The 12935-nt window shown below is 35.3% G+C and overlaps 1 protein-coding gene across 1 annotated transcript in view; it reads left to right on the top strand.

Moving 5' to 3' along the window:
• The first annotated feature begins 4255 nt into the window (after positions 1-4255).
• Positions 4256-12935, top strand: part of LOC145592247 (uncharacterized) — a 48565-nt gene continuing 39885 nt past the window's right edge. Inside the window, exons 1-6 of the mRNA XM_081648700.1 lie at positions 4256-4334; positions 6484-7023; positions 7147-7575; positions 8451-8740; positions 8849-9343; positions 9531-9588. Of these exons, the coding sequence (XP_081504826.1) occupies positions 4256-4334; positions 6484-7023; positions 7147-7575; positions 8451-8740; positions 8849-9343; positions 9531-9588 (1891 nt within the window). The remainder of the gene's footprint in view (positions 4335-6483; positions 7024-7146; positions 7576-8450; positions 8741-8848; positions 9344-9530; positions 9589-12935) is intronic.

The raw sequence follows: 12935 nt of genomic DNA, 5'->3' as shown, positions 1-12935 counted from the left end.
AGATTTGGATAAAAATTATGAGGCATGAAAATCATATCTGAACACTTCAAAAAGTGAAGTTTTATTCAATTTCAAACTCTTTAATTTGATCTTTATCTTTTGGAAAGGATAGATTAGAACCTTCTATAGACTTCTAGAAGTTCCTAATAAATCCTAATTTGTTTAAGATTGGTATTAAGGTATTTGGACCCTCACATGATCATTGGGTCGTAGGTAAGACTCGGTTCAGCCTCGATTTAGTATTTTGGCCATAACTTATTTGTTATAAGTCAGATTTGGGCTTATAATATATTGTTGGAAAGCTCTTTTTAAGAAACATCCCACTACGCAGTTAATGATAGATTGGTTTGGACGTTTTTATAAATTGGACACGAAATGAATGATTTTCAAAGATACGAAGTTAATGATTTTGGTTAAAAAATTTAAGGAAAGGTTGGAAATGGTCAAGGCTAAAGGAAAATTCACGAGACTCTTCAACTGTTCACCTAACTCGATAATCAAAGACGTGAAAGGTACTCATCACTGGGTTGATTTTTAGGGAGACACAATTAGGTGTCCACAAAGTTTAACACTTATTAAAATACGATCGCATTTAGTAAGTGTAACACTTATCAAAACACGGAGGGAGTATTCTCTCTCCTCTCCATTTATACTCACTTTTGCTTTTTTAGACATTTTGATTCTTAAACCAACCTCACTTTCACTGTAAAATAATATTTTATACTATTACTCTTAAAACGCGTGTCCAGAGAAATGAAGCAAGTAACAAAATACGAAAGGAGTATTTGGTTTGTTTATGTTTAAATGTTTTTATATAGTTTTTTAATCAATTCAAAATTTTTGGATATTTGATTTTTTTGAATTGGATCGAATCGAATATTTGGTTTGGCCACACCTATTTATGTACTCCCATCGTACTAAAATAACTGACATATTGGACCTTCTTTCACTATTCATATATTAACTTTGACTGTATATATATATATATATATATATATATATATATATATATATATATATATATATATATATATATATATATATATATATATATATAAACGCATCAAATACATATATTCACGATTAGAAATAGGCCGATTTCCGACGGACAGGTTCCGACAGAAATGTTTTTCCGTCGGAAATTTCCGACAAAATCAAAGAATCTGTCGGAAATTTCGGACATAATATAAATCCGTCGGAATAACAGTATTTTTATTTCGTCGGAGATTTAAATTTCCATCACTCCGTCGGAAAATTTGAAAACAAAACAAAACAAAACCCTACCCTCTTACCTAAACCGACAACCCCCTTCCCTTCCCTTCATTTTTTTTCTCTCTCTCTTTCTCCTACTTCTTTTTCTTTCTTTCTTTTTCTCTCTCCTCTTCTCCACCATGTTTCTCTCTCTTCTTCGCCTTGTTTCTCCTTCTTCTTTTCCTTTCTTGGTCTTCTTCTCTTCTCCTCCCTCCTTTTTCCCCCTTTATCTCTAGCTCTTTTCGATCCTCTTCTCTTTCTCCCTTTCCCTTTCTATCTCTTCTATTTTTCTTAGGGTGATGGGTTTTCATGGCTGGAGCCTAAAAAGCTTAAACGACGACGGAAATTTGAAGTCTCAAAGTCAAAACGAAGGTTTTTAGGTGAAATTCGACCATAAAAACTCTAGATTTGGAGTTGTCGTGGTTGAATTTGGCCCATAAACCCAATTTCAAGGTTTTTTTTGTGGTGGAATACGGTATGTATCTCTTGTTTGTTTGTTTTTTTTTTTAATTTTGATTTTATTTTTTTAATTGTTCTTTTGATTTTTTTTAATATTTACGGTGGTTAGGGTGTTTTGGCACCGTGTTGGGTGGTTTCAACTGGGTAGTGGGGTGGTTTGATAATTTAGGTTTAGTCTGGGTGGTTTTAGATCTAGGTTTAGTTTTGGTGGTTTTAGATATGGGTTTAGTTGGGTTTAGTTTGGGTGGTTTTAGATTGGGCCGTGGTGGGTGGTTTTAAATATGGGTTTAGTTTGGGTGCATTAGGGTTAGGTGGGGTGGGTTCGGTTTTATTAGGGTTAGGAATTAGGAGGTGGGTCTGGTTCGGTTAAGGTGGGTGGTAGGGTGGTTCGGTTAGAGTGATGGTGGTGTGGTTCGGGCGATTGGGTGAGGGTAGGGTTTACAATGGGTTTTCGAGTGGTTGAAGGTGGTGATAGGCCGTGCCGGTGGTGGTGCGACCTGTTTTTTTTTTTTTTTTTTTTTTAATTTGATTGCACCATTTTCCGACGAAAACTTCTGGCGAAATTGATTCCAAGGGACTTTTTCGGGTCGGAAATCTCTTCCGACGACTTAATTCCATCGAAAAATGTGGTTTTTCCTACAAAAGTTGTTCCGACAATCGGTTTCAACAGAAATTCCTTTGAAAATGGATTTTCCGATGGAAAATAGGGTGTTTTCGACAGAATTTTTCCGTTGGAAATAGCCTATTATCTTGTAGTGTTTGCCATGAAATATGTTGTAAGATAGATATTAATATAAGATTTTATAATATAATTTTATTTATTTTTATTTATTTTATTTATTTATTTTTTTTCATATCCTTCCCTATCAAATAAAGGTTACATTTCTTACTATCGCCTCTTCCTCTCTCCCTCTCTAAAAAACCCCTAAAATCTTTGGAAGCCATTAGAGGCTACCATCATAATCTCTTTGATGATGGTAAAGCCCCAATTATTTCTTTATTTCTTTTGTTTTTTGTTTTTTAGTCATTAATAATCCGCATTCATGGGTTGTTAGTCGTACAATTTTGCAATTGGCGTTGGAATTGAGAATGAGATCTACATGGTCAAGTAATGAATTTTCTTCCTATAACTAAGATGGACTCCCTCACCGAAGGCTGCATAATTCAGCGAATAATCGGGGACTGTGCTTCATCGTCATATCCAGTTTCTCATCATCATAGTTTCTTTAAAGAGGATGTTTACTTGATTAATTTAGATTGTATTTTACTTTTCTATATTGCTTATTGTAGATGCCATATGACTTTCAATTAATAAAATTTTATCTTTCCCTTTCAAAAAAAAAAAAAAAATTCATAATTTTATTAATTGGTATTTAATTATATATAAATTAGGTTAAATTATTGCATCGACATGTGTACAAAATTTGACTGTGTCAGTTATTCACTTATTCTGGGATAGGGGGAATATTTTACTTTGACTCATATGCAATTTTTTACATAAAAAAAATTATAGTTAGGTGGAATTTTCTTAGTTTCGTCTCAATATATGATTTTTAAATATTGATTTTTGTATCTATTTGTACTTATCTGTAATTAAAAACATCATGCACTTTTGTTGATTTGTAATAATTAGACTATGTTTTTTTCACCTTATTATTATTGTTACTTTGTTAGAAATTAGAAATGATCAAGCTAAATCATATTTTCGTTTGCTTAATGCTACTCCCATTGTTCCACAGTCCATCATAATTGCAGAAACGACAGTTTTGATGGGAATTCTCCTAAAGACAAATCCTCAAATTCTAAGCCCAAAAAAAAAAAAAAAAAAAAAAAAATGAAAACAATAATTGATAAAGTTGTTTAATGGTAACATTGTGTGGGATTGAAAAAGAGGTTAATCATTCGATTACAATCTAATGAATCAAACAAAAATTTTCTTCACGGCTAAAACAGATCAATAGACTCCCTTATCGAAAAAGGCTGTAAATCACATCGGTATGAAAGAGGGTATGAAGAATGTACGATTTGCAATCATGATTGTAGCTTTGTTGACATGATGTATTTATTTGATTCGATTATTATGTCTTTGTTAGATCAAAATCTCTTTGTAGATGTCTTAAGACTTCTATTCATGAAAATTTAATTTTTTTTTTTTAAAAAAAAAAAAAAAATCTAAAAACAATAGATTTGTAAAACGTCCTAATTAATAAGTTGTTGTGAGGATGTCCTTTCTTTGCTTCCTCACATTCTTTTATTTGGCAATGTATGTCAAGAAATTCTACTCCATAATATATTTCTAATGAGAAACTAAATATTGCATTTGATGATCACGCACAATTTAAATACAGTAATAAGGCGGCAGTTAATTTACAGATCGTGTTATCATCCTTCCATGATGTTTTGCAAATTGTAAGGCTGGCAAGTGACTGGGCATATGAATTCACAGTGCTATAAGTACAGATAGTTCAAAGGGATTTTAATTTGCAACAAAAACCTCTAAACAATTCGTTCGATCTACTTGCAAATTAATTAAATTTTCTCAAAAATGGCAAAGTTTACATCAGGAAAGATTTTCTTTGCCAGTATGATTTTAGCCATTATGTTACTGAATGCTGCTGCTGAAGGTAATATGTCAACTTTATATGCATGTAGATTGTATTGTATGTGTGTGTTATTTTGCATCAATATGTTCAATTAAGTGACAATGTAACAAATTGACTGTATAAAAAATTGATATTTTAAAATTAACAAATTTTTTAAGATCTTACATAAAATAAGAAGTATGTGTTTACACGTCTAGTTGAGCTCTATGTTGGATAGGACATATGAAATTTGTTTTACATGTGAATTTCGTCTCCAAATAAAAGTATCATTTCTTCCAAAATTCTTGCCCCTAGGTCTCATTCACCTTTTTATATTTTTATTCACTTTAATGATCAATTGAACACTAATATCTTAACTATTTGTTTAGGTAGAACATTAGTAATGTTATTAGTGTTGCTCGTTGTATATATGTGTTGGATAAATTTATACAAGTTCTTATTTGTAATATTATACTAGAATTTTTATATTATGTCGTATTAATTTTTACAAAAGTCGGTATAATTGTTTATCTACAGGAACAGGTTTATTATAACAGGTTTTAATTAAAATATATTAATTATATATAAATAAATGCTGCCGAAATTTAATAAAAAAAAAAATAATAATTTAATGAATATTTGTAACGAGCATGGAATATGTCAGTTACAAATAAGCACTTATTCGTAACGGGCGTTTCTGATGCCCGTTACAAATAAGTACTAAATTGAACACCACAAACCCTTATTCGTAACGGGCAGATATAATGTCAGTTACGAATAATGAGTTATTCGTAACGGGCGTTTATAGTGCCCGTTACGAATAGAGTCTTATTTTAGTTCAAATAAAGACTTATTCGTAACGGGCACCTGAAATGCTCGTTATTCGTAACGGACATTTTATCTGCCTGTTACGAATAACCCATTATTCGTAACGGACATTTTAACTGCCCGTTACGATTAACTTGTTATTCGTAACGGACATTTTATCTGCCCGTTACGAATAACTTGTTATTCGTAACGGACAGCGCCCGTTACGAATAATATTGGCCATCCGTAACGGTCGCATACGTAACGGACGCTGCCCGTTACGGATGGGCCCTTTTTGCCCGTTACGGATGATGTTTTTTCCACTAGTGCTTCTTTTATTCTTTATTTAATTTCAATCAATCAAACACCACTTGTTAGGGCCTATTATTGTGTATAGTGTATAGTTATCAGGCCTATCTCATGAGCCCTAATCTATTTGCTAGGTTGTATATATACGCTTGCTATACTTTAATGAAAACTACGGAAAATCATTTCGTGACATGGTATTGGAGCCAAAATCACTCTAATCCCTAAAATCAATTCTCCATTCTAATACCTAAAATCAATTTCTACCATCAATTTTACCAAATTTTTTTTAAATTGGGTTCGAATTTGGGATAATCCCCAATTCAATTTCTTCTAAATTATTCTTTGGTTGCTTCGTGACTAGTGTTGTGCGTCCTACTGTTCAATTTCTTCTAATTTGGGATATTTCCCAATTCAATTTCTTCTAATTCTCGTGCTATTGTGCTAAGTTTGTGGGGCTTCAATTATTCTTCTACTCTATTCTTTTATTGTGCTATTATTCTTCAATTTCACCTCTGTCGTGCTATCCTGCTACTTGTTTAACAATGGCGGAAGAAACCATTGTTTCTCCTTCTATTGAAAATTTTCTGTCCAAGCGACGTCAAAAGTCGGGTTTATTTTGTACTCATTGCCATCGTTCGGGACATGATATTGCTGGTTGTTTTCTCGTCCATGGCCTACCCGAGTGGGCAGCAGTAACGGTGCTCTTCTTCTCCGGTGATGACTAATTCTGCCGCCTGTTCTTCGCACCATCTGCCAGCCGCGGGATTAACACCTTCGCCTGCTGTTTCTCTGTCACGTGCCCTGCCAGGTCGTGGGGACTTCCCGCGACTCTGTCCCGCGGGTGCTGCTACACCCCAGGAGGTTCTGCCATGCCGCGGGGATATCCCGCGACCCCACCCCGCGGCTGCTACTTCCTCCATTACTGCTGCCCTTCCTCGGTTTCCTACTCCTACTACTACCGCCTCTTCTATTTTGGGTGTGTTTGATCACTACGACTACTATGGCTAGTGATTCTCATGGATTATTGACACCGGTGCATCCCATCATGTTACCGGCAATGACAATTTTTTACAAGATGCTCATTCTATTATCTCTTGTCCCGTTGGTCTTCCCGATGGTGCTAAGGCTATGGCTACTAAGGAGGGTCGTGTTGTCTTGGCGGATGGCATTACTCTTGAACATGTTCTATTTGTTCCGCAATTGAATTGCAATTTAATTTTGGTGTCTAAGTTGATTGATGACTCTAATTGCTTTGTCCGATTCATTAATACTCTTTGTGCTATACAGGATCAATCCTCGGGGAGCTTAATTGGAGGTGGTGAACGGATAGATGGACTATATTATTTTCGGCGTATTCCAAAAGTATGTGCACTTATGGGTCCGGAGATTTCTACATTTGAGTTGTGGCATCGTCGTTTGGGGCATCTGTCGGAGAAAATTGTCAAATTGCTTCCTGCTATTCGAGGTAGTACTTGTACTAAGTGTTTACATAAAGCTTGTGAAATTTGTCCTCTAGCTAAACAAACCCGAGACAGTTTTCCTGATAGTGATAGTCGTATTCTTGAAATGATACATTGTGATTTGTGGGGACCGTATAATACGGCTTCTACTTGTGGTGCTCATTATTTTTTGACGATTGTTGATGATTATTCCCGTGGTGTTTGGGTTTACTTATTGAATGACAAAACTGAGGTTTATTCTTCTTTTTGCTCTTTCTTTGCTATGGTTAAATGTAAAGTTAATGTCAATATTAAATGTGTGCGGAGTGACAATGGCACAGAATTCAAACCCATGATCCCATATTTTACTGAAAATGACATTCTTTTCCAAACCTCTTGTGTTGGCACACCTCAACAAAATGGTCGGGTAGAGCGTAAACACCAACATATATTGAATGTGAGTCGTGCTTTGATGTTTCAAGACAATTTGCCGATTACTTTTTGGGGTGAGTGTGTCCTTGGGGCGGTTTATCTCATTAATCGTACTCCTTCCTCTTTGTTAGCCAATAAAACTCCATATGAAATACTTTTTGCTAAACCACCCATGTTTGATGAGTTGCGTGTCTTTGGATGTTTATGTTTTGCTCATAATCAAAAGGCAAAGGGTGACAAATTTGCCCCGCGAAGTCGAAAATGTGTGTTTGTCGGATACCCTCATGGGAAGAAAGGTTGAAAATGCTATGACTTAGAAACTGGTGACATTTTTGTATCTCGTGATGTGAAATTTCATGAGAACGAGTTTCCGTTTATTTCTCATGAGGAATCGGGTTTGAGTGTTGAGGGGGGGGGGGGGGGGTCACCCGAGGTTGTTGGGGTTGATAGTGATTTCTTGGATGACTTGGAGTATGTTTTAGAGGTTGGAGAAGAGGCCATTATGCACGACACCCCAACCAACCCCAACCACGGCTAAACCGTGGAGTCTTCTGCCACGGACAGCAGCCTGGAGAGCAGCTCCAGCTCTGCGCCTACTGCTTCTGCTACGGACAGCAGCATGGAGAGCAGCTCCAGTGCTGTGCCTACTTCCACTACTACTGTTTCGGACGGCCGAGAGGTGGCTGCTCCGATTCCCATTGATCCTTCTTCTATTGTGTTGGACCGTGCTCAACGTCCAAGACAACCCCCGGGGTGGCACCGGGATTATGGGCCTGTTCACATTTACTTAATTTCAGTTCAGTTCAGTTCAGTTCAGTTTCAATCAGTTCAGTTCAGTTCAGTTCCAATCAGTTCAGTTCAGTTCAGTTCAGTTCAGCTCTTAATTTCCCTCTCACATAAAATATTCATTTCAGCTCAATTCAGTTCAGTTCAGTTCAGTTCCAATCAGTTCAGTTCAGTTCAGTTCAGCTCCAATCAGTTCAGTTCAGTTCAGTTCAGCTCAATTCAGTAAATATGAACAGGCCCTATGTCGCACACACTATATCTCTACCTAGTCCATCTATCTCGCAATGTTCATCGCCTACTCCATGCTCCTCAGGTACTCCTTATCCCTTAGCACATTTTGTGAATTGTGATAAATTTTCTGTGCAACACCGTATTTTTATTGCAGATGTTGATACGGTAGTTGAGCCTCGTAATTTCAAGGAGGCAATGCAGGATGAGGGGTGGAAAGCGGCTACGCAAACAGAAATTGATGCATTAGAAAAAAATGGCACATGGCTAATGGAAAAATTGCCTCCGGGTAAGAAAGCTCTTGGGTGTCGATGGGTTTACAAGGTCAAACTTAATTCTGATGGCACACTCGAGAGATTGAAGGCTCGTCTTGTTATCTTTGGTAATCATCAGGTTGAGGGTATTGATTACAATGAGATTTTTTCTCCCGTTGCTAAAATGGTCACTGTTCGTGCTTTTCTTGCTGTCGCTGCTGCAAAGAATTGGGAATTGCATCAGATGGATGTCCACAATGCATTTCTTCATGGTAATCTTGATGAGGAAGTATATATGAAGCTTCCCCCTGGGTTTCATGGCTCTCAACCTGGTATGGTGTGTCGTCTTCTGAAGTCGTTGTATGGTCTTCGACAAGCACCTTGTTGTTGGTATTCTAAATTGGCCGCCTCTCTGAAAAGGTACGGATTTGTGCAATCGTACTCTGACTATTCTCTTTTTACTCTGCAATCTGGGTCTATTCAACTTAGTATTCTGGTGTATGTTGATGATTTGATAATTTCTGGTAATGATTCTTCTGCGATTTCAACATTTAAGTCATACTTGAGTGACTGTTTTCATATGAAAGATTTGGGTGTTTTAAAGTATTTTCTTGGTGTTGAGGTTGCTCGTAGTCCGGAAGGCATATTTTTATATCAACGGAAATATACACTTGACATTCTTGAAGAGTCTGGTTTGCTAGGTGCTCGTCCGGCAGGCACTCTTATTGAGCAGAATCATACTCTGGCGAAATCAGAGTCCTCTTTCTTTTCTGATCCAGAGCAGTATCGACGGCTTGTGGGTCGTCTGATTTATTTGTCTTTTACTAGACCGGATTTGGCATACGCGGTGCATATTTTGTCTCAATTTATGCAACACCCGCTACAGGATCATTGGGAAGCGGCTCTTCGTACAGTGCGGTACTTGAAGGGATGTCCGGGTCAGGGAATCCTTTTGAGTTCAGATTGTGATTTACATATTACAGGTTGGTGTGATTCAGATTGGGCAGGTTGTCCCTTGTCGCGCCGTTCTATCTCTGGCTGGTTGGTGTTTCTTGGTGCTTCTCCTATATCTTGGAAGACTAAGAAACAGGACACTGTGGTCAAGTCTTCTTCAGAGGCCGAATTCCGTTCAATGTCTAAAACTACTGATGAGTTGAAATGGTTAAAGGCCCTTCTTTTGAGTTTGGGTGTCTCGCATCCTCGTGCTATGAGTTTGTTTTGTGATAATCAATCTGCTTTGTATATTGCGAAGAATCCGGTTTTCCATGAGCGTACCAAGCACATTGAAGTGGATTGTTATTATCTTCGTGATGCGATTCAGGATGGTATCATTAGTCCGTCTTATGTAAAGACAACGGACCAATTAGCGGATATATTCACCAAGGCTTTGAGTAAAAGTCAATTCATGTATTTACTTGGCAAGTTGGGCATTTGTGATTTGCATGCTCCAACTTGAGGGGGGGTGTTAGGGCCTATTATTGTGTATAGTGTATAGTTATCGGGCCTATCTCATGAGCCCTAATCTATTTGCTAGGTTGTATATATACGCTTGCTATACTCTAATAAAAACTACGGAAAATCATTTCGTGACACCACTACTCCTTAAATTAATCAACCAAAACCCGTTATCATGTTATTTTATTTTTATTTTCACCTTAAATCAACTTAATTCCACTACTTTACTTTATTATTCACCACCCTAAAACCTTGTGCTAATTAAAGGCAAAAATAACTTGCCGGATTAGTATTTTAAAATTTAAAACATAAAATGTATAATGCGAAATTTGTAATTTGAAAGGTAAAGTGAAACAATAATACGAGTATTCTATTTTTATAGTTTTTTTATTTTTTAACTCCGTATTTTAAGTAGTGCAACACATTGACAATTATTCATTTATTTTGTGAAATAATAAGCTAGGTTCCATTGGCATTTGCCAGGTGTTGGGGCCGGCATTCGAAGGAGGATGCGATGATATATCTTGTAAAGACGCATGCCTGGCTGCGCATCCGGTTCGTGGCGTAGGCGGGATTTGCAAAGATCAATCCACGTCTTCTGTCGACCAAACTGGACTTCAAAACTGCATCGACAATGTTCCAAAATGCAGCGCCGGGGTTCGGCGTTGCACTCGACAGAGTTCCATAAACTCGTGCAATGATCAGTTTACAACCACCACCACCTCTGAGAAATGCACTTGTGCTGTTCTGTGCTGATCGATGTCTCCAATATAACATGTAATATGTATGTAGTGGCAATACAGTTTGTTGTGTACCAGGTCGAGTTTGTAAGCCCTATACTTCTATTACCTGCATTATTTTTATGTGTGGTGCTTCTTTCAATTAATCATGCATGTTTCATGTTTGTATACTTCTACTTTTTATCAATTACCTGCATTATGTATTGGTTCTATTGGACTACGTAATCAGTGGCGGATCCAAAAATTCTAACTAGGGTAGCACTAGATAATTAAAAAATAATCGATTTATTTTTTATATTTACGTGCACAAATAATTTTTAGGTATTAATATAATGTAATGATAAAATTTAAAATTACTCCTTATGTGACATGAATTACTTTAATGCACCCTGTAACTATTAATCATGATGTCAAAAGTTTTACAAGTATATAATAAATTTAAAATGAGACTTAAAAATAAAAGCGAAAGACAACAAAAATTTAATACTACAAAATAAAAAAATAATAAAGAGATCAAATTAGCATTTTTTAAAAATTGTGAAGATAAATAAAATGTAAAAGTAAAGGTGAATGGCCAATATCTAATAATTTTAAAAAGAGACATAAAAATAAAAGTGAATAATTCAATACTACAAAATAAAAAAAAATAAATAGAGAGATTAGTATCTTTTTAAAAATTGTGAAGATGAATAAAATGTAAAAGTAAAGGTGAATGGTCAAGATCTAATAAATTTAAAAATGGACGTATAATTAAAAGTGAATGGCGAACAAAATTTAATAATACAATTATTTTTTTTTTTTATTTTTTTTATTTTTTTTTTTGAAAAAATAGAGATTAGTATTTTTTTAAAAATTGTGAAAATGAATATGGAGTATAATTACAAGGAAATTTTGCGGAACTTTTGCGAACAACTACCACAAACTTTGTATTTGTTTTGTTACAACTACCGGTTAACGAGGGACGTTTGCTTGCCATATGTGGGGCCCACCTTTCGTCCTTTTCCCTCCAACTATCTCTCCTTTATATTAACGATCTTCCCCCTAATTAGATACTCTTTGTTTCTTTGAATGTTTGTCTTCGAAAAATTTTAGGGTATAGGTGAAATTGCTCACCTAGAAATCGAATTCATGCTATTAGGATTGAAAAAACAGGTAATATTCGTTCATTTTCTTAATCTTTCTTATGATTTCTGGTTAATTGTTCATTTATTTGTGTATTGAACGAATTAGGGTGGGCCCCACATACGGCAAGGAAACGTCCATCGTTAACTGGTAGTGTTAACAAAATAAATGCAAAGTTTGTGGTAGTTGTTCGCAAAAAAAAAAAAAAAAAGATAAACGTAGTTGTTCGCAAAAGTTGGAACTTTTGCAGTAGTTTTTCGCAAAATTTCCTAATTACAATATTAATATTATTGTTGATTTTTTTTTTTTTAAAAAAAAAAAAAAACTATTGTTGATTATTAATTGAAAGATCTTATCTTAATCAATTTAATTGGAAAAAAAATGTGGAAGAAAGTAGGAAATTTTACAAAATATATTCAATGTGGATGTTCATTATCATTTGTAACTCCCTACCATTATGCCACCCATTGTAACCCCCATATGTAATTACCTCTATTATAACCCCCACTTAAATGGAATCTTAATTTTCCATGAAGGTTACATACTAACATTATGTATATATATATAGTATGGGCAAATCAAAGGATAGACAACACCATCTACATCTCTCTCTCTAATATTCTCCCTTTCCCCTTATTTTATAATACATTATCAATACCATCGCTTTAGTTATCGGGAATCGAAGGAAACATTATTGCTAGCTGACTTGTTGCACCAACCTCAATTTACCGAGTTGCAAAATATACACTTCGTCCAATTGAGGTGAGTGTAATTACCTCCATTTTGTATTGATTAAAACTTTATTCCAATAGATTGTTTGTTAGTGCCGAACTATGAAAATTTTGTTCCTTTTGTTTGTTAGTGCCGAACTACCGAATTTCATCATTTTTGTTTGTTACTTGTTTATTGCAATCACGTGATATTGAATTTACTAGCCATGTAATGTTGTAATTCCATTTACTAAATCATATTTATGATTTGTTGTTTTATTTTCTTAAGTCCATATATATAAAGTTGTAATCATGTCTCATATTCGTAAGAATCTATAAGCTATCTCTATTCGTCTTGTTA

Source organism: Chenopodium album, chromosome 18, assembly GCF_948465745.1.
Source record: "Chenopodium album chromosome 18, dcCheAlbu1.1, whole genome shotgun sequence".
Lineage (NCBI taxonomy): Eukaryota > Viridiplantae > Streptophyta > Magnoliopsida > Caryophyllales > Amaranthaceae > Chenopodium > Chenopodium album.
This window is presented reverse-complemented; position numbering and strand designations above follow the sequence as displayed.